This window comes from Synchiropus splendidus, chromosome 4, assembly GCF_027744825.2.
Source record: "Synchiropus splendidus isolate RoL2022-P1 chromosome 4, RoL_Sspl_1.0, whole genome shotgun sequence".
In the NCBI taxonomy this organism is placed as follows: Eukaryota; Metazoa; Chordata; class Actinopteri; order Syngnathiformes; family Callionymidae; genus Synchiropus; species Synchiropus splendidus.
This window is the reverse complement of record NC_071337.1, coordinates 2,816,282-2,835,517: the sequence shown is the minus strand read 5'-3', so window position 1 is coordinate 2,835,517 and position 19,236 is coordinate 2,816,282. Positions and strand designations below refer to the sequence as shown.

At 49.3% G+C, this 19,236-nt stretch overlaps 1 protein-coding gene across 1 annotated transcript; it reads left to right on the top strand.

Annotated features, from left to right (window-relative positions):
* Positions 1-3,462: 3,462 nt before the first annotated feature.
* Positions 3,463-17,674, top strand: gnai1 (guanine nucleotide binding protein (G protein), alpha inhibiting activity polypeptide 1). Its single transcript, XM_053861973.1, has 9 exons — positions 3,463-3,804; positions 10,652-10,694; positions 11,776-11,917; positions 11,983-12,140; positions 14,004-14,132; positions 15,829-15,958; positions 16,033-16,186; positions 17,126-17,335; positions 17,455-17,674. The coding sequence occupies exons 1-8, from the start codon at positions 3,687-3,689 to the stop codon at positions 17,314-17,316; spliced, it is 1,065 nt and encodes a 354-aa protein (XP_053717948.1). The 5' UTR covers positions 3,463-3,686; the 3' UTR covers positions 17,317-17,335; positions 17,455-17,674.
* The last annotated feature ends 1,562 nt before the right edge of the window (positions 17,675-19,236 follow it).

Below are 19,236 nucleotides of genomic sequence, written 5' to 3'. Positions count from 1 at the left end.
GCTGCAAGTCATATTCATCAAATGTACTAAAGAAAATTGAGAAAATTAGGGGAAAAAAATACAATACAATTCTGAATAAAATAAATCTAATAAAACAATGTCAAAATATCTTCTTTTTTTTTTTCAAAATAAACTCTAAAGAAGATATAAGTGCGCCATAACATGTTCTGATTCATTTTAATAACTGCTTCAATAGGTGCTTTCATGGACAGTGTTTACTGTTGGGGGCAGCATCACCTTTTTTTTCTTTTCAAAAACTCTCACAGATTTGCAGTTGTCATGTCAGTTCAACGACACACTACTATGAGGCACTGAATGTAAAAATGAAGACACCTTCGTTACTTTTGAGACACTACACTTTAATGTGACGTCCCATTGTTTGTTGTTAATATTTTCATTGAATATTGAAATCTAAATATTCAATCTAAATATTCATCTCAATATTAATTCTATATATTGAATCTAAATCTAAATATTCATTTTAAATAATTATATTAAATGAAAATATTAAATCTAAATCAAAATATTAACTCTAAATAATGACATTAAATGAAAATATTAAATCTAAATCTCTATATTAATTCTAAATAATGATATTAAATCAAAATATTAAATCTAAATCTTAATATTAATTCTAAATAATGATATTAAATCAAAATATTAAATCTAAATCTTAATATTAATTCTAAATAATGATATTAAATCTACATATTCAATCTAAATCTCAATATTATTTCAAAATATTAAATGTACATGTAAATATTAAATCTAAATGTAAATCTAAATCTTGTGAGCCTCTTACCTGTGATGCCGACTGCGGAGGAATGAAGCCAGCACCTTGTCGTGCAGCTGCCACGCTGGCCACAAAAACCCCTTCCAGTTGCTGCTGGGGAGCCATTTCAAAATCACAGAGTTTCAGTTGGAAGCCTGATGGACGGTCAGAGGAGGCGAGGGGCAGAGGGGGGCGTCTAAATCTCCACTTGGAGGAAAGGGGCGTCTAACTCCTTAAAACTGAGATTTAGATTTAGATTTAGATTTAGATTTGATATTCAAAATTTAAGACTTAGATTTAATCTCTAAATTTAGACTTAGCATTTAGTGTGATTTAGCATTTAAAGTGACAAATATTTGCTAAATCTGTGAAAATATTGCCAAAGATTTCTGCTAAATCAAGGACAGAAAACGGGTGTCTTCATGTTTACATTCAACGCCCTGGGCCACAGCCAGAGGCAGCGATCTTGGACTCCTGTTCCGCTGTCATGGAAACTGGAAACCAAAAGCAGGTCAAGGGTCAGAACCAAGCTCAGTAAATGGAGCGCTGTAGTAATGTATAGTGCAATATGCTGTAATATAGTATGTATTATGTAGTATACATTATACATGCAGTATAGTAAAGCAATATATTGTATACAATCTCATAGTATATTCAAGTGAAGTATAGCGTAGTACATTTAAGTAGGAGGCACAGTGGAATTCTATTTCTTGCAGTAGAGTATCGTATTTTGTAGCACAGGATTGTACAGTATTTACCTACGACTTTATTGCCTGGATCAATGACATAGTCACAATACCGTATTGATGTTGGGATATTACAGTATAATACAGTATATACAGTACACTGCAGTGAGGTGTAAGCGTACAGTACATGACAGCATGGGATGGGGCAGTAGTAGCCACTGGTACAAGGGTCAACACTATGGACCCGAATACACGCGTGTTGGTCTCCGGAGGTCACGGTACCAGAACAATCCTGACCTCTGCCGGCAGAGGGCAGCATCGCCCGTCTGCCGCCGCCGCCGCCTCCTCTCACAGCAGTTTCTCACCTCACCTTTCTGTGTGGGCTCAGACTCTCTCGCTGAACCTCACAGGACGGAAAGTCGTGGGTTTTCTGAGCAGAAGACAAACCGCCAGTGGCGTCATCCTGGCGGGGTCTGGTGCCAAACTTGAGCAGCATTTCATGCGTGAAGCTGAATAATGCGCCAAAGGTTTGGGCACAGCGCCGCCCAGCGGCCGAGGCTTGCAGCACCAGCAGGACGACAGATCCTGCAGTTCATATTTCTGACCGCACAGACTCACCTACAGAGAGAGAGAGGCAGACTGTTGGCTCTGCGGGCAGAAAGCGAGGCGGTGACCTTTGGACCGGCTGTTGGCTTTGGCTGCTCTCACTTGACTTTGACCTCCAGGCTGATGATTTCACCTGCAAACACTGGCCACGGGCCATGGACCCGCTCTGGTGTGTGGGATTCAAATGCTCCGCTGCAGGAGAGCAGAGAAAACAAACAGACTCTGAAGTGCAAAACATCGTTTGACCTGTGGCTCATTCAGAAATGCCTCCATGCTCTTGAAGGTTCTTCGAGCTGGACAGGTACCGCACAACCCACCTCCTCCCTGGCTCCTCTTCTCACACCAGTGGTCAGATGGATGGAAGGGTGTTGACCACAACCACATTGACAACAACATTGTATTATAGCCTGGAATTATTTTCACTGTGTCTACACCGTCAATATGTTCAGATGGTTCTCATATCCTGTTCTATTCTATCGTGATCTTAGTGTGTATTAGTATTTTTGTACATCTTTTTTTTTTAGAAATACAGTGGTGCCTTGGTTTTCGAACGTCCCGGACTTCGAACACAACGAAAATCCAGAACTGGAACGCCCGTGAAAAAAGCCGGAAAAACCATAACGTGCGCGGACGGATCAGCTGACCCACAACGCGCTCTGTTATTGTGTATAACGCAGCCTCTGTATGCAGACGTGTCCCGTTAGCTCCATTTACTGACTGTTTCTTCTTCATATTGAGGTGTAAAACCTTTCCTGTCTCCGCACTGGACCGTGGTAGAGTGTCACAGGGGAGGTGCTGGAGCGCTCACTCCAGGGTTTGATGTCCTGTTGTGGGCTGGAGCTGGGACAGGGATGAGGCCAGTCTGGGACAGAGCGTGACTTGGTTTATGACTTTGTCACAGCCAAACTGCACAGAAGCGCACATTCAGAGCTGGACACGCACCGGGCACCTCTTCCCTTCTGGAGAGACCTCACTCACTCGGCAACCCCTCCCACATGCAGCGGCCACACACATAGAGGAACAGCCACCTGCAGCACTCTACACTCGACATTCACTCCTACAAAAGACTGTTTTAAGGCTTGGAACGCATTAGTTCTTTTTCCATTCATTGTAATGGGAAAAAGCCATTCAGATTTCAACCAATTCGCTTCTTGAACGGCCGCCTGGAGCGGATTGTGGTCGACAACTCCTTGAGACATACTAGGGTGCATACTATTGCAAATCCCATAAAGCACCGCAACAGTTGCACTGCAACACTTTTTCCATGATTGTGGTGATGGTTTCTACACGGGGTGAATGCTGGACGTCGCTTTTATTTTGAAGGAACGAACAGGAAGTGCAGCCCTCTCTCGCCTCGCTCCAGTCGCTCGCGCGCCTCGCCAGTCGCTGCAGCGGATGGAGACGAGCAGCAGCTGCGAGACTCATCTCCGAGGACTTCCCACTCGCCTTTTCCTCGCAGACGCGCCGAGGATTTAAACTGAAGACGCTTTTTGCGGGAGCGCCGAAGCCGAGACGGACCTCGCCCGAAGCGAGCGGCTGTGTTTTGAGGCAGGAGGGCGTGCGTGAGCGGGGCTTGTCCAGCGTTTCATGTGGGTGTTGGGTGGGCTCCAGCCGCTCTGAGGATGGGATGCACGCTGAGCACCGAGGACAAGGCGGCGGTGGAGCGCAGCAAGATGATCGACCGGAACCTGCGGGACGACGGGGAGAAGGCGGCGCGGGAGGTCAAGCTGCTGCTGCTCGGTAAGGAGTCCCGCCGCTCCGTCTCGCTGGTCCGTGAACGCACCGCTCGGGGCGATACAGCTGCACGAACGTTCAGTCGAGGCGGAGCGCGTGTGGACCTGGTGACCGTGCGTGATCTGGGCGTGTTGCTCGCATCCAGCCCGTGTGGTTTGTTCACACGCAGCTGAGACTCGCCTGACTTCCTCTCTGCTGCTGCAGCAGCAGGAACTGTGGCTCATCACAAGCCCGGGCCTGAGCGACTACACCCACAAACTTCGGGGAAACTCGGCGACACAGCCGGTTTTGAAGTTGTTCCCCGGCTCCTCGCTGTCACCCGGGGCCAGTTTGTGGTGAAGCCACTGAAAACAAAAAGAGCTGTTTCACAGCGGATGATTCATGGTGAGGAACACCAGGTTGGTGAGAGCGAGTGTCTCCTGGTTCCTGGCGCAGATGTTCCTCAGTGAAGGAAGACAGGAGGTCCTCAGCAGCGGAGCCTCAGGATGACATCACTTCCTGCTGTCTGAGAGACCACAACTGCACGTGTGTTTGTTGAGACAGGAAGTCAGCGTCAGGCTCTTGTGGGGCGAAGTGTCTGAATCCAGGGCCCGGCGCGACGCCTGGGGTCGGTCGCTGCTGAGGCTGACCAGGGGCTGGAGGGTCCAAGCTCCCGCAGGCCTTGTTGGAGAATTAGACGGGCTGAATTTGGCCCCTGTGCCTTAGCTTTGACGGTCAGCTTTATTGAAAGTGCTCTGCTACGTCGTGCAGTAATGAAAACAAAACAGCCGGATGGATCTCAACCGTGCATCAGAACGGTGGCCGCCTTCGACCCGGGACTCGGCCGGGTCAGGTGATGTGGTCCCGGCAGGGCGGCCGTTGTGCGTTTGCCGGTCGGGTTTCGGTGTTGCAGGTGTAAACAGACCGGAGGTGGGGAACTTTTCCGTCCAGCCCTGAGGGAGCTGCTTCCTGTTGACATACACACACGGGCTATGTGGGTCACCAGGACGCAAAGCCTGCTCACAAGATGCTTCGCCACCAAGTCGGGTCTTGATCCGCCAGCGCGTTGGATAAGCATCAGAGCGGTCCTGCCGGGGCAAGCGTGTGCCGGAGGTGGCCTGCATTCCTCAGGTGCTGGGAGAGCCAGCGCCGGCAAGTCGGGTCAAGTTGCTGCGACGCGGCTTCACAGCCTTGAGCAGCCACTTCTTCTCTTGCTGCTGCGCCTGGGAGGCGCTCGGTTCCCACCTGGGTGACCAGTGTTTGTCCTCCCGCCGCCGTAGCCAGGTGACTCACGGTAACACGAGCACGCTGACCAGAGTATTAAAAATGGAGGAGGCAGCGTTAGTCACCAGCGTTTGTGGTGTTGGCTGCTGAGGCTTCATGCTTGTAAAAAACTAGTGTCAGCAGGTCCCCTGACCCTGAAGAGCCAGCACGGGTTCCTGCTGCTTCTCCTCCCTCACCTTCTGCTGCAGAGGGATTTGTGGACACTTGACCTCCTGGATTTGTTTCTACACGACTGATCTATCCGCATCCTGTGAACTGCAATACATGTAAAAATGGACGCCCTCCTGTAGCCACAGCTGGACGCCATGACTGCATGTATAGTGTCCTGCTCGTGGTGTCATCACACTGGTTTCCGCCTGGTAATTCCGCAGAATATGATTGGAATTCAACGATTCTCTACTCTTTTGCAGTTGTAGCTTAACCACCACGGTCGCCATGTAATCTGGTGGTTATCCACATCCGGTGAGTCGTCAGACTCGAAGCATGGAAGCGCTGTGATTGGTGGGATGTCGGAGTATTTTGGCCTTTTGTTTTGGCACGAAGCTCCTCCCCCTACTCCCCAGTGCCGTGCAGCGAGCTGCGCTGGGGAGTGGGAGGGAGCTGGGTGTCACACAGCGCTGAGCTAAAATATTTTACCAGGGATCCAAATTCAGGTGGTTTTATTGACTTAGCCAAGAGACAAACCTTCATATATATGTAGTTTGAATGAATGAAGGTTTAAGTGTGTGAAAGTTGAGATCCACAGCTGATACAGCTGTTGCTCATCTTGCATAAACACATGAAATAAGATGAACAAAAGTGTGGACACTTAGCCTGTTGTGAGGGAAAGAATCATGATGAAAATCTGTTCTTCATAAATCAGGGTCAGCTGAGTCAAACAGTTGCCCAGGAGACTCCTGCATTTGAGAGTGTAGCAACAGCTACTGAGTTCATCTCCGTTCACCATTATTTGACTCAGATTTTTTTTATAAACACTTATTTTGGTACAAATAGATGTTTTCAGCTTGTTTTTCTAAGTTGTAAAGTCAGTCGTTGACATGGCGTGTCTGGAGGGGAATGGGCGGGGGGCGGGGCTTCGGACGCCCCGTTTCAAAGTCCGAGCTCGGAGCCCGTTTCAGCCTCTGATATCCCGCTGTTGATACGGCTCCCTCTGGTCCCCTCCGTGTTTTGAGATGGAGCGAGGATCTGTCAGGTGCCTTCATGAGCAGTCGCTAGCCTTTGCTGAATAATCACAATCCTCCCGTGATTAAAGACGATGCGCCGTTCTGAAAGCAGCTCTGACCTTTTTATCAGCTCCAGAGGCGAAACGCCTCCCCACAGCTTCTTCTGCGGCTCCTTCAGGACATGTGGGAAGCGGTGGCACTGGCTCGTCACTTGGATCCCGCTAACTAAGCGCGGCCATGTTGGACATGATCTTTCAGGCCGTCTGAAGCGGGACGCTGGCTCAGTAGGACTCAGTTGGACTCCTAGCTTCAGACCAGCCAGCCCACCCGGGGCCTCTCCTCATGTAGTCCCAGATCAGGTCTCGGCCACGGAGGATGAGTCTCTGTAGAAGGCTCCTGCAGAGTCACTTCCTGTGACGATATTTGGCCCTGGACGACAAACATTCCCGATGTCGTAGAAGGATTTCAGTCCTTTTCATATCAGCAGGTGAAACACAGAAAAGGAAAGCAAGAAACAAAAACACTTGTCACACAAGTGCCGAGGACCGTAAACAAGTAAACCAGGGTCGGCGGTTCCCGGGCCCAGTTCAGTGTGTCCCCGTCTCTGAGCAGCTGGGGGGCGGGCCATGCCACCACTGTCTCATCGTCGGTGTGTATGTGAAAGCAAACTTTCAACTTTATCCAACTGATCGTGACATGCTGTTGAACGGTAGAGTGTCGTCCAGGCTCGGTCGCTCACGCTTGGCCTCTGCTTCCTGCAAGGCATGTGCTCCTCGCCTCACCAGCAGGAAACGTGTGAAACTGAAATATAAACTGAGTGAAAGAGTCTTGAGAGGACACACTGAACAAAAGCGTCTGAGCCCTGTAGAGTGAACACATGGCTGTGGCTGCTTAGCCTGAACAAATGACCGCTAATCTGACACGGTAAGCACAAAGAACTGCACTAAAAGCAGCCTGAGTTCCGTGTGGGCCGCCTGCGCTCCGGATCACAGCGCTGGAGCCAGGCTGGGATTGGACGGCTGCCTGCCCTGAGAGGCAGGTAAACTGCTGTGTCGGCTCCCAGTGTGGCACGGAGGGATGCAGCCATCCACATGTTGGGACTTCTGATCCCATCCCGATACCTGAAGTTGGAAATCCTGATGACAGTGAAAACATTACCCTGAAAACAAACGCTGAAGGTTTCACATCGGCATTTTATGTTTATTAAACCCAAGACAGACGTATGTAGAAAGTGAGTGGATCCAAGACGCTGCTTCCTTTGAACAGCAAAACGTCATGTCCTCGCTCCTGGAACGTAAATAAATCCATTTTCCGACTGACAAGTGACAAGTCCAACATCCCAGATATTTGACTCATTTAAGGACACGCACTGCGTCCAATCTAATTCGCGGTTCGTTCACCTGCTGCGACACCTCAATTCACTGTCTCACACTCCTGCTGTGTTCGGTCAGCAAACACCAGCTCACCACTTTACGTCTACTTTGGATCCAACTGACTCATGAACTCCGCAAGTCCCAGGACTGGAGTCGGGGGGGTTTTGCTCCGGGAGCATCCTGCTAAACACTAGCATGCTAAATGGCTACAGGAAGTCTTAAACCGCTGCTCTGCGAGCTCACTGCAAACGGTGGCATGGACTTCCTGAGGCACGTCTCTTGCCTCTCACCACTGTACAGGAAATCCATCCCACAGTTAGCGGTGAACTCGCAGAGACTCAGCTCTTGGATTGGTCATTATCTCTGCAGTTCCCGATCAAAAACGTTGGCATCGGAGCCCAATACCGACACTGCATCAGACCGGTCCCCTCCCTAGTCACAGCAGCAGGCTGACCTGCTGAGACCCCAGAACATTGTCAGGACAATTCCAGAGTGAGCTCTTCGTCAGAGCTTCATGGAGTCTGGTGGTTTGAAGCCAAACTAAAGGCTGTATCTTGGCTGTTGGCATCGGACAGGCTCCAGTGTGACCACAGTTCCTGCAGCTGGGACTGAAACAGTGTTGAAAAGATCCGATGATAAGACCTATCTGCTTCCTCAACCTGTTGCTGCAGAAGCGCTGAGTCATCCCGCTGTGACTCAGCGTCCGTCACGGTTGGATGTTCACACCACATGATGCTCATCATTAAACCGGCAAATGTCGCGGAATACCAGGAATCCACGCTCAGATCAAGGGTGTTTAGCTGCACTCAGATCAGTTGGTTGATCATGGTGACGTCAAAGAATTGACTCTCGGGAGGAAGGTGGCACTGAGTGGCCCTCAGGCTCTCATGATGAGGAGCAAGAACCATCAGAGGACGACATGAGGTGAAAGTCCAACTCGGATTCATTGGGAAGACTCGGGTGGTCTGAGCGTCGCGTGGCTTGTTGAAGCTCTTCTGCGAGTCTTTGAGGCGGGATGGTGTTTCCCGGGCTTCCTGCTCTGTTGGATGGACTGGACTGATGTTGGGGGTCGGTTCTGCTGGGACTCACTGGCTGTGTGGGCCTGAAGGTTGAATCCACCTTCTGAGGTGCACCAGGTGTGAGTCTGGTGCGAGGCCACCCCTACCACCCGGGGAACTGTGGGAAGTGTCTCAGGAGCAGCAGAGGAAGGAGCCGTGTCCACTGGCCTGGACTCCCCTCACATAGTTTGAACTCCCTGAAAGTGAAAACAGCTGCTCCTGTGGTTGCTCTGGGGAGGCATCAAAGCTGTGGCTCTGTAACATGACTCTGAGCGAGCGAGCGAGCGCGCGCGCGCGTGTGTGTGTAACATCAGAGGTGGGAGTGAGTCCTGCAAGTCTCGAGCAAGTCCAGTCCTTTTTTGTCAGTCAAGTCACAGCTTTGCTAGAGCAAGTCCCAAGTCAAGCCATGATATTCTAACAATAGGCTTGAACATGACCGTCGAAACAGCGGTTTGTCTCCTCTTTCAAGCCAAATCGACCCACGTGTGTGACGCTGGAACCTCCTGCTCCTTCCATTGTTCAGTTCTCCTGTGGTTGCCACGCTGGAACCTCCTGCTTGGTGCATGCGTCACATGATCATTCATCCGGGTTGCCAGGTTGGGTAACATCCGTATATGATCGAAACAAATACATGGAATATGTTTTTAATAATTCTCTCAATAGTCAGTCATTTACCACTGTTTGTCAAGCGAGTTACCCATCCCTGATCTGGCAACTTAAGTCAGGCTCAACTCAAGTCATTAGACTCGAGCGATGTTTATTTGTTGTTTATTAAGTCATGGTTTTACAAATGGATGTTTAGAACTTCCTTTTAATACAAAGCAAGTTGTCAAGTCAGATGTTGTCATGGCGGGTCGGGAGGAGAATGGGCTGGGAGGCGGGGCTTTGGACCTTTACATCATTTCTTCTTCTGTGGGCTTCTCCCTTCAGGGGTGGCCACAGCGGATCATCTTCCTCCATCTGTCCTCTGCTTCCTCTTCTCTCAAACCTCATGTCCTCCTTCACCACCTCCATCAATCTCCTCTGTGGCCTTCCTCTCCACCTTCTGCCTGGCAGTTCCAACCTCTCAACATCTTCATCTACCAATGTACTGGCTCTCTCTCTCTCCTCTGTACATGTCCAAACCATCTCCATCCAGCCTCTCTGACTTGGTCTCCTAAACACCTGAGCACATGTGCTGTCCCTCTGATCCTATCATCATCCTGCTCACTCCCAGAGAGAAGCTCAGCATCTTCATCTCTGCTCCCTCCAGCTCTGCCTTCTGCCTTCTCCTCAGTGCCACTGTTTCCAAACCATAGAAAAACTCCTTTACATCAATTGTATAATTGAAAAAGAAGAAGAAGAAGGAGGAATTATCAGCAGCAGCCGCTGCATAAATAGACAACTTTCTCCAGAGAATCAAGGAGAAAGACTATGATGTAAGATGTGAAGAAGATTATTATAACTTGGTTGTCCTCTCCTTCTACTGCTCTCTGTCTGGATCATGGAGCGGGTGGGGCAGTTTCAAGTGGTTCCGAAGAAGCGTCATGACAGCGTGGTCCGTAACATGACCCTCACATTTAATGCATCTGATGGAGATGGGCATTAGCGCTGAAGGCTCAGGACAGATGGTCCTCAGACACCAGGCCCCGGCCAAGATGATGGTGGTGATGCATAATTCAGGCCGGTGAAACCTGCCACCGCCGCTCTTCAGGTGACCCGACCTCAGTGGACAATGTTGCCATGGCGCCGTGGCTAAACAAACCGAAGGAGGCTGCCCCCTGCTGGTCACGTTTTAAACGCTGCTGTCGCCTTCTGAAGGTCAAGCGGATGAGACTCGTGCAGCTATGACTCTAATGAGCCGACCTCACCCCCCCAGAAGGTCACGAGCCACCAGGTTCACTGGTGATAGCAGAGAGTCAGTGGAGTGTGTGTTGCTGAAGGTGCGGTGACGTGAGAGCCGTCCGTCTGTCTCCCTGCTCTCTGGAGCCTCACTGACCTTGGCTTTCTCCCACAGGTGCTGGTGAATCAGGGAAGAGCACCATCGTCAAGCAGATGAAGTGAGTTCCCTGTGGACGCCGGGCCACTTCTGCCGGCCGCTCTGACTCGGCTCATCCTCGTCACTCGTCTCCTCTAGTGTTCAATGCAGAGTCAGGGTTTCAGTTCAGGACCAGATGGAAACACTGAGCTTGAGCAGAAACCTGCATGTTTGTAGGAGTTGGTCAGGGAGGAGTGGGATTCATTCACCAATCCCCAAGGTTTTCATAGTTTAGTTTTCCTTTTTATTTAGTTTTGAATTGTTGTCTTCCATATTCAGTTAGTTGTCATGCGTTTTTAGAGCAGGTTGGCTAGTTTTAACCAGTTTCGGTTTTTGAAAAATGCTTCGTTTCTGTTCACTTTTTATTAGTTTTTAATTTTTTTTTTTTTCCCCCTTCAATATGGGGCATTGGAACAAGATTGTAGATTGGAATTGGTCACAAAAATAATAATAAAACCTCTGCAAAAGACACCATGTAAAAGAGTTAGGAAAGATGAGGCTTTTGGACGCCGTTTTGGAGTCGGGTGCAGCGTTTGTGGGCCACCTGAATCTGAACTTTTGAAAACATCCGGAGTGGAAACTTTTATAAATGCGGCGCTCTCTGTCTCCTGCAGAGTCCTGCTACAAGTGGCCAGTATATAAATGTTTCACAGACACAGCAAGGTCTCAAGAGATTCACCAAACTGTGACGTCTCACGTCAAATTAAATCTTTTTAATTTGGTCCTTTTGACACAGTAGTTGCTGCAGTCAGCAAGGCTGACCGGAGCATCCCGACAAAATAGAGTAAAATCATCTGAAAGTGCTTCTTCAATAAAGAGGAAAACAAGGGCAATTTCACTGTCATTTTAGTTTGTTTTGATTAGTTTTGTATGGAGACAACGCAGTTTCAGTTTGTTTTTTGAAAAACTTTTTTATTTCAGCTCACAAAAGTGATTTGCAGTTCTAGTTTTTGGGAAGCATAGTAACCTTGTCAATCTCACGGGGGGTTACTGCACATGTGGGGTTGCTAGGGTTCAGTTCTGGGGTCAGGCGGGATGGTTTCTCCGGTCCAGTGTGGTGGAAACGGCAGGGCCGTGAACCTGTGCTTGGCGATGTCGTGCAGAATCATCCATGAGGCGGGCTACTCCGAGGAGGAGTGCAAGCAGTACAAGGCCGTGGTCTACAGCAACACCATCCAGTCCATCATCGCCATCATCAGAGCCATGGGCCGCCTCAAGATCGACTTCGGCGACGCGGCCCGAGCGGTGAGCGCCCGCCGGCGGGGTGCCGTGTTTCAGGGCGGATTCTGACCGGCGCCTGCTCTTCGCAGGACGACGCCCGGCAGCTCTTCGTGCTGGCCGGCTCGGCGGAGGAAGGCTTCATGACGGCGGAGCTGGCAGGCGTCATCAAGCGCCTGTGGAAGGACGGCGGAGTCCAAGCCTGCTTCAGCCGATCCCGCGAGTATCAGCTCAACGACTCTGCGGCATAGTGAGTATCACGCGCCTCATCCAGCCGTACCTGGGATTTAAGATTCATGATTCATATTTTTCTTTTATTATGATGTCATTACATCTTATCATGAAGCTCATCTTTTTAAGACCATTGATCACAATGTTTATTAGAAATGTTCAAGGCAAATATATATTTACTTCTTTGTTGATGGACTACATCAAATATCAAATGCATTTGCCACAATTTCATTGATTTATAATCTATAAAATAAAGAAAATTATGTCACTATTTTCCATTACTTATTATTATTACTACTACAAATAATAATAATAGCAATAATAAATTGTAAACATAAATGATAAAGAATAATTATATAATAAATGTATAGGAATATAATAAATAGATAATAATAATGGTGATGATAATATAAGAAATAATCATGAATTATTATCATTCTTAACGTAATCATCATCATCATCATCATAATGGAGTATTAATAATAATTATGTAACCGTTTCTCCTTACTTATTATTCTTATTACTACTACTGTTTCAAATAATAATAAAATCATCAATTATATATGTAAATAATGAATATATAATAATAAATAAATAATAATAATGCTGATATAATAATGAGGAATAATAATAAATTATGAATAAATAATAATACCACAAGTAATAATAAGTAACAGTAATAATAATAATAACAAAGTAGTAATAAGAAGAAGTAATGAAAATTAGCTAACTATTTCTCATTACTTATTATTATTATTACCTCTACTACAAATAATACAAATCATAATAATAAATTGTAAATATAATAACAAATATGTAATAAATACATAAATGGTGATGATAAGAATAAGGAATAATAATAAATCATCTATAATCTTACACAGCCACTGTGAGGCAGGTCCTTGTGTAGCGGTGACTGTGAGAAGTGAGGCACGAAGCTTGCACCTTGCCTGGTGCCCCAGAGGGTTCGGGGCCTCCCCTCTTCCTGGGCCCTCTGCTAAAGCCCTGTACAAACCTGTTGGCAGCCGCTCGACCTCGACCTTCCCAAAGCTGTTTAATCTCCAGCCGCTGCTGAGTTGCTCAACTGACGTAAAGCCACCAAACGCTGGTGACGTACCCAGAAACTGAGCTCTTCGCTGCAGGGCCCTCTCTTTGGGACCCCGCCGTGTGCGTCAGTGCGCTCGACGTCCTGAGGCTCATATCTGGGTCTGAGATCTGCTGGCGTCTTCCACAGCAGCGTCCCGGTCCAGGGGAGCGCTCTTGTTGGGCCTCTCTCTAATAGGTTCCTGTAATCCTGCTCTCATGAATAGAGCCGCCGCTGCCAGACCGTGTGGGACTCTGGTGTCACCTCACAGCTGGGAGGACAGATTACTTGCCTGTGCTCCCAGCAGCTCCAACGATCACTCAGGTTCTCAGGAGGAGTCCCACCTCAGCAGGGCCACAGCAGCTGCTCGTGCTCAGACGAGGATTTGTGGATACAAGCTGCTGAAGGTGGAACCTCACCTTCTTCAAGGTCAGGTGGCCAGACTCCAGCTGAGGCAGTCACCATGGTCTTCAGCTGCTGAGAGCTTCAGAGCCAGTGTTGGGCCCTGAGAGGGAGCCTGCTGGGTGGAGCTCTCGGCTCATTTCGTCAACACATTTGAGGAGATGCAGATGGAGATGAGATCAAGACCCTTGGAGACATGAAACCAATGACATCGTGGGTTTCACTTCATGCAGCTGACGCTCAGATCCAGCTGACCGAGGGGTCCAGAGGCTGGCGCCCCCTGAAGGTCCCATGTTGGGACCTCACAAATGCCCCTCAAGCTTGACGTTTTCTCCCTTGGTTTAGTATTCGCTCGCTCTCTCCCTCGCTCACCTGCTGCTGCTGCTTTGTTTTCAGCTACTTGAACGATCTGGACCGGATTTCCCAGACCACCTACATCCCCACGCAGCAGGACGTCCTGAGGACCCGGGTGAAAACCACTGGCATCGTTGAGACTCATTTCACCTTCAAGGACCTGCACTTCAAGTGAGCGCTTTCTCTCTCTCTCGCTCCCTCTTCTTATCTCTCCCTCTCCCGCTCTGCCTCTCTCTCTCTCTTTTGCCCTCTTTCTTGCTCTCTCCCTCTCTCTCTCTTTTGCCCTCTTTCTTGCTCTCTCCCTCTCTCACTCTTTTGCCCTCTTGCTTGCTCTCCCTCTCTCACTCTTTTGCCCTCTTGCTTGCTCTCCCTCTCTCACTCTTTTGCCCTCTTGCTTGCTCTCCCTCTCTCACTCTTTTGCCCTCTTGCTTGCTCTCCCTCTCTCACTCTTTTGCCCTATTGCTTGCTCTCCCTCTCTCTCTCTTTTGCCCTCTTTCTTGCTCTCTTGCTCTCTCCCTCTCTCACTCTTTTGCCCTCTTGCTTGCTCTCCCTCTCTCACTCCTTTGCCCTCTCGCTCACGCGCTCTCTCTCTCTCTCTCTCTCTCTCTCTGTCTCTCTCTCTCTCTCTCTCTCTCTCTGTCCACTGCTTCATTGACTTTCCTTCCTCTTCATGATTCATATCCTCCTGTGAAAACTCCAGACTCCAACTGCGGGAGAGTTGCTGATGACTCAGGTTCGGTCTCCGACCGCAGGTGCGCTCGGTGGAGCCACGTTCACGATCCACTGCTGACATGCTGTGGAGTCGATCTAATTACAACTGGCGATACAGGAAAAAAAAGAAAAAACAGAAGGGGGTCCAACTCATCTGATGCCAAATTATGCTGAGCTTGCGATTTTAATTTTGGTCCAGATCTTTCAAAACACCTCCCAAGTTCATCCATGAGCTGGGCCGGCCCTAACTAAACCAGGTGCCCACATGAGCCACAAGGCTCACGGCGAGGCTCACGGCGAGGCTCACGGCGACTACGTGTCCCAAACAGGACCCTCGCACTGAGGGAGCTGGAGGGAAGAAGGGCCGAACCTGGTCAGGCCGGAGCTTCACTGGAGGGGGAGGGGCCTTCGCTGGCATGACGTCCTGCTGCGGCTCCTCAGATAGGAAGCTCTGGTTGGTGGTTTCCCAGCGTTCACAGTGCTGAAGTGACCTTGGTGGTTGCATGTTAGCTTTGGTCAGTATATTGGCTCAAGTGGTTCATTGATAAACAGCAAGTTGTAGTCCATCAGTTGTTGTTGCTAGTGTTGTACTGGCAGCAGGAGCAGGTGTGTGGAAGATACTCATGTAATCTGAGCAGCAATATTCTCTCTATTGTTTTGTATTATTTTTTAAGGAACTGTTCAGTTTGACTGATGTTCTTTTCTGTCATTCAGGTTACATTTTTACTAGTGTTGGGCTGATGAGGCTTCATGAAACAGTGTCCTCATTTTCAGAGCTCAGTTGCTTTAAAAATGACGTGAGGTTTTATTGAAGTGGTTGTGTAAATCCAAAGAGTTTTGAGCGGATAGTGCCATCTAGTGGCCTATGACAATGAAGACGCTGTTTCATGAAGCCTCATCAACACATGAGTAAATTTTACTGTGAAACATGGGGGGATTTCAGAGGCTTTCCGTCCTGTGGTTGCCAGAGAGATGATTGACAGATGGATATGAGCGGATATTATCGAGACATTCAGTTGCGTATTTAGTTGCTGTGAATGACATTGCTGCGTGGTGTTGGAGGGAAATAAGGGTCGGAGGTTTGAGTGTGAATCCAAGGCCCCGTGACCTTCTGTCTGTGTTGAGGAGGGTGTGACAGGCTGCTCTGTCCACACAGGATGTTCGATGTGGGCGGTCAGCGGTCGGAGAGGAAGAAGTGGATCCACTGCTTCGAGGGCGTGACGGCCATCATCTTCTGCGTGGCCCTGAGCGACTACGACCTGGTGCTGGCTGAGGACGAGGAGATGGTGACCCTGCCGCACTGCGATGAGTCCCGCCCTGTGTGGACCGGACGCTAACCCGGCTCTTCCCCCTCCCTCAGAACCGTATGCACGAGAGCATGAAGCTGTTCGACAGCATCTGCAACAACAAGTGGTTCACCGACACCTCCATCATCCTCTTCCTCAACAAGAAGGATCTGTTCGAGGAGAAGATCAGGAAGAGTCCGCTCACCATCTGCTACCCGGAGTACGCCGGTAATGGTCCTCTCAGATCTCAGATGGTCCTCACATGAAGGGCATGTGGGGCCCAGTGTCACGACCGGGGCTCACCAAACTGTTGCGGTGGGTTCGGGTCTTTGTTCCTAAACAACAAGCACACACAGCTCCACCAACCAAAACCAAGTCCCGCACCCACTGCAGCCCCTGTGGAACAGTTTGGTGGCCCCTGGTCAAGATGGTCGGGGTCTCCCCTTCTCCTCCTGTTGAGGTTGGACCGGACCAAACCTCTCCTCTTCACTGCTCTGCATCACTCTGTTTTAATTCCCTCCACTTTCACCGCGCTCTGTTCCTCATGATGTTTACTGGACTGAATGGAAAGGTAGAGTTGAGCAGGATCAGATCAGAGAGCTTTGGTCCTCACTCTGGCAGCGGAATGTCAACAGATATCCGGGAAAAGTAAAGACAGAAGTGCAGCAGCGTCTGTTTGGAGAGAAGCTGTGATGTTAAAAGCGCTGCGCGGTCACGTGACGACCCAGAAAACCAAATTATTGCATTAGTCAGACTCAAATCCGACTTTTAAATGCTGAGCTAAGCTAGCATGTAGCTAGTAAGATGACTAAGCTAGCATGTAGTCAGTAGCTGTACTAAGCTAGCATGTAGCCAGTAGCTGGAGGAAGCTAGCATGTAGCCAGTAGCTGCACTAAGCTAGCATGTAGCCAGTAGCTGCACTAAGCTAGCATGTAGCCAGTAGCTGGACGAAGCTAGCATGTAGCCAGTAGCTGCACTAAGCTAGCATGTAGCCAGTAGCTGCACTAAGCTAGCATGTAGCCAGTAGCTGCACTAAGCTAGCATGTAGCCAGTAGCTGGACTAAGCTAGCATGTAGCCAGTAGCTGGAGGAAGCTAGCGTGTAGCCAGTAGCTGGACTAAGTCTGAGTCAAGTCTAAGACTGAGTCAAGTCTCCCGTCTGTGTCCAGGCTCCAACACGTACGAGGAAGCCGCCGCCTACATCCAGTGTCAGTTCGAGGACCTGAACAAGAGGAAGGACACCAAGGAGATCTACACCCACTTCACCTGCGCCACCGACACCAAGAACGTGCAGTTTGTGTTCGACGCTGTCACCGACGTCATCATCAAGAACAACCTGAAAGACTGCGGGCTCTTCTGAGGACGGCGGCGAGGCGTTGGTGAGGGACCTCTGGACTCACTTCTGTTTGCAGTGTTGCTGTGAGGCCCGTAGCTCCAGCCGTTTGTCGTATGTCTTTGAAGCGTGGGTGACGTCCCTCTCTGGCCGCGTCTCTTTCAGGCTGAGGAGCTTCTGTGGTGGGAGGACCGAGCGAGTCGGGAGGGTCATCCTGCTCTACCGTACACCCCTTTCAACAGCTTTATTTACGTCCTCTTTTCTGAACTAGCGATCCATCCGTGTTAGGACGTGCGTGTCGCCGTGGAAGCCTCATCGTAGACCTTTTTCTTTTCACGCCCATTTGCCTGTGTGGGGGGGTAGTGGGGGGTTCTGTGGGTTCTTCTGCCGCCGACTCCGGAAGAGAAAGAGGGGAAGGACGGAGCGGGAGGGAGGGAGGGAGGTGGGAGGGGTTCGACTCAAGTCCAGTTGGTTGGTACTTGTGCCTTGGCATGCCTTTCTCCAGATGCTTGTTCTGTTGCCTGCTGACTCGTCGGAATGTTCAGAGATCCACCGTTTCCATCGGTCGCGTGTCCCTTCTCCGTGATGTGCGCGCCACTGAGCTCAGAGGAGGAGGCGGGCGGAGCCTCCGTGCTGACGGACATGTAGCCTCCTCAGTCCCGCTCCCAGGTCACACATGCAGCACAAACTCACCTGTAACTTCGGCGCCCCCTCTGGTGGCTTTTAAACCGCGTCCAGCTCACCCCCCGTCTGGTGGCTGGCACGTTTTTCTGGAGACGAGAGACACTTGGATATGGTGAAGACAAGGGCTGGAGCAGTGGAGGGCTTCATGTCCAGAAGGTGCCACGCGTACGTGCGCGCTCTCCACCCACGGAGGACCTTTGTAGACTCATCTCCCTTATTTTGCTAATAAATGCCATTTCCAAGCCAGCGTGTCTCACTGACCTCCGCCGGGACTCGGGTCACGTCTGGATCCACGAGCCAGTTCCTGTTGGACAGCCAGTGACGGAAGCACTGAAATACAGGTGAGCGATGCGCGCGACTGTGTCCAGTTGAAGCAGGAGGCTGCGTTCAGGTGCCGCTGCTCTGGATGCTCGGCTGTGTTGCAGGTCGACCTCTGAGCTGGTGTTCCCATGCCATCGATCACTGTCCACATTTGCCTTGTAAATCTGACACCAGCGACCAAACAGGGGTCACAGAGGCCTTCAGGGACTCAGAATTTACATTCCCACCTTCAGGTGGCGCCGATGATGTCATCACAGGCTGCTTTTCCTTCACTTCCAATGATGTGTTCAGGAACATCCTGAAATTTAATTCCTCACCGTCCGAGTGTTGTCATCTGTTTTTTCCTGATTTAGCAGAAATTTTTGGCACTATTTTCACAGATAGCAAATATCTGTTACTTTTGAGATGTTACACTTTAATGTCGGTCTAAATCTAAATATTAAATGTAAATGAGAATATTAAATCTAAATATTACATGTGAATCTAAATATTAACTATAAGTTTAAATATTAAATGTAAACCTACAAAATGTAAATCTAAATATTAAATCAGGTTTGCAACTGAAAATCCTTAAAACTGAGGTTTAAGGTTCAGATTTAGATTTTTAGTTTTAGCACAGTGATGAAACAATGGGACGCAACGTTGGTGTAGTGTCTGAACTGTAAGAAATGTTTGCTATGTCTGTGAAAATATTGCCAAAGAGTTCTGCTGAATGAGGAAAACGACGGGTGTCTTCATGTTTACATGAGAGATGGAGAAACTGTGACTGGAAGGACGCCATCATGAGCCTCAGGAGGTGGAGAGCGAGCTCGGTGGTTTGGACCAAGGATGCAGGAGACGGAGAAGAGGGGGACTAGAGTGAGGTCCGTGATGGAGGAGGAGGCTGAAATGGAGACAGACTGGTGCTCCTTTGATGATGGTGGTCAAAGGAAAAGCCAGAGC

Bases quoted from the DNA above. Each gene is read 5' to 3' on its own strand.
- gnai1 (XM_053861973.1), top strand. From the start codon at position 3,687: ATGGGATGCACGCTGAGCACCGAGGACAAGGCGGCGGTGGAGCGCAGC. The intron at 10,695-11,775 runs GTGAGTTCCCTG...GATGTCGTGCAG, and splicing joins ACCATCGTCAAGCAGATGAA to AATCATCCATGAGGCGGGCT. The intron at 12,141-14,003 runs GTGAGTATCACG...CTTTGTTTTCAG, and splicing joins CTCAACGACTCTGCGGCATA to CTACTTGAACGATCTGGACC.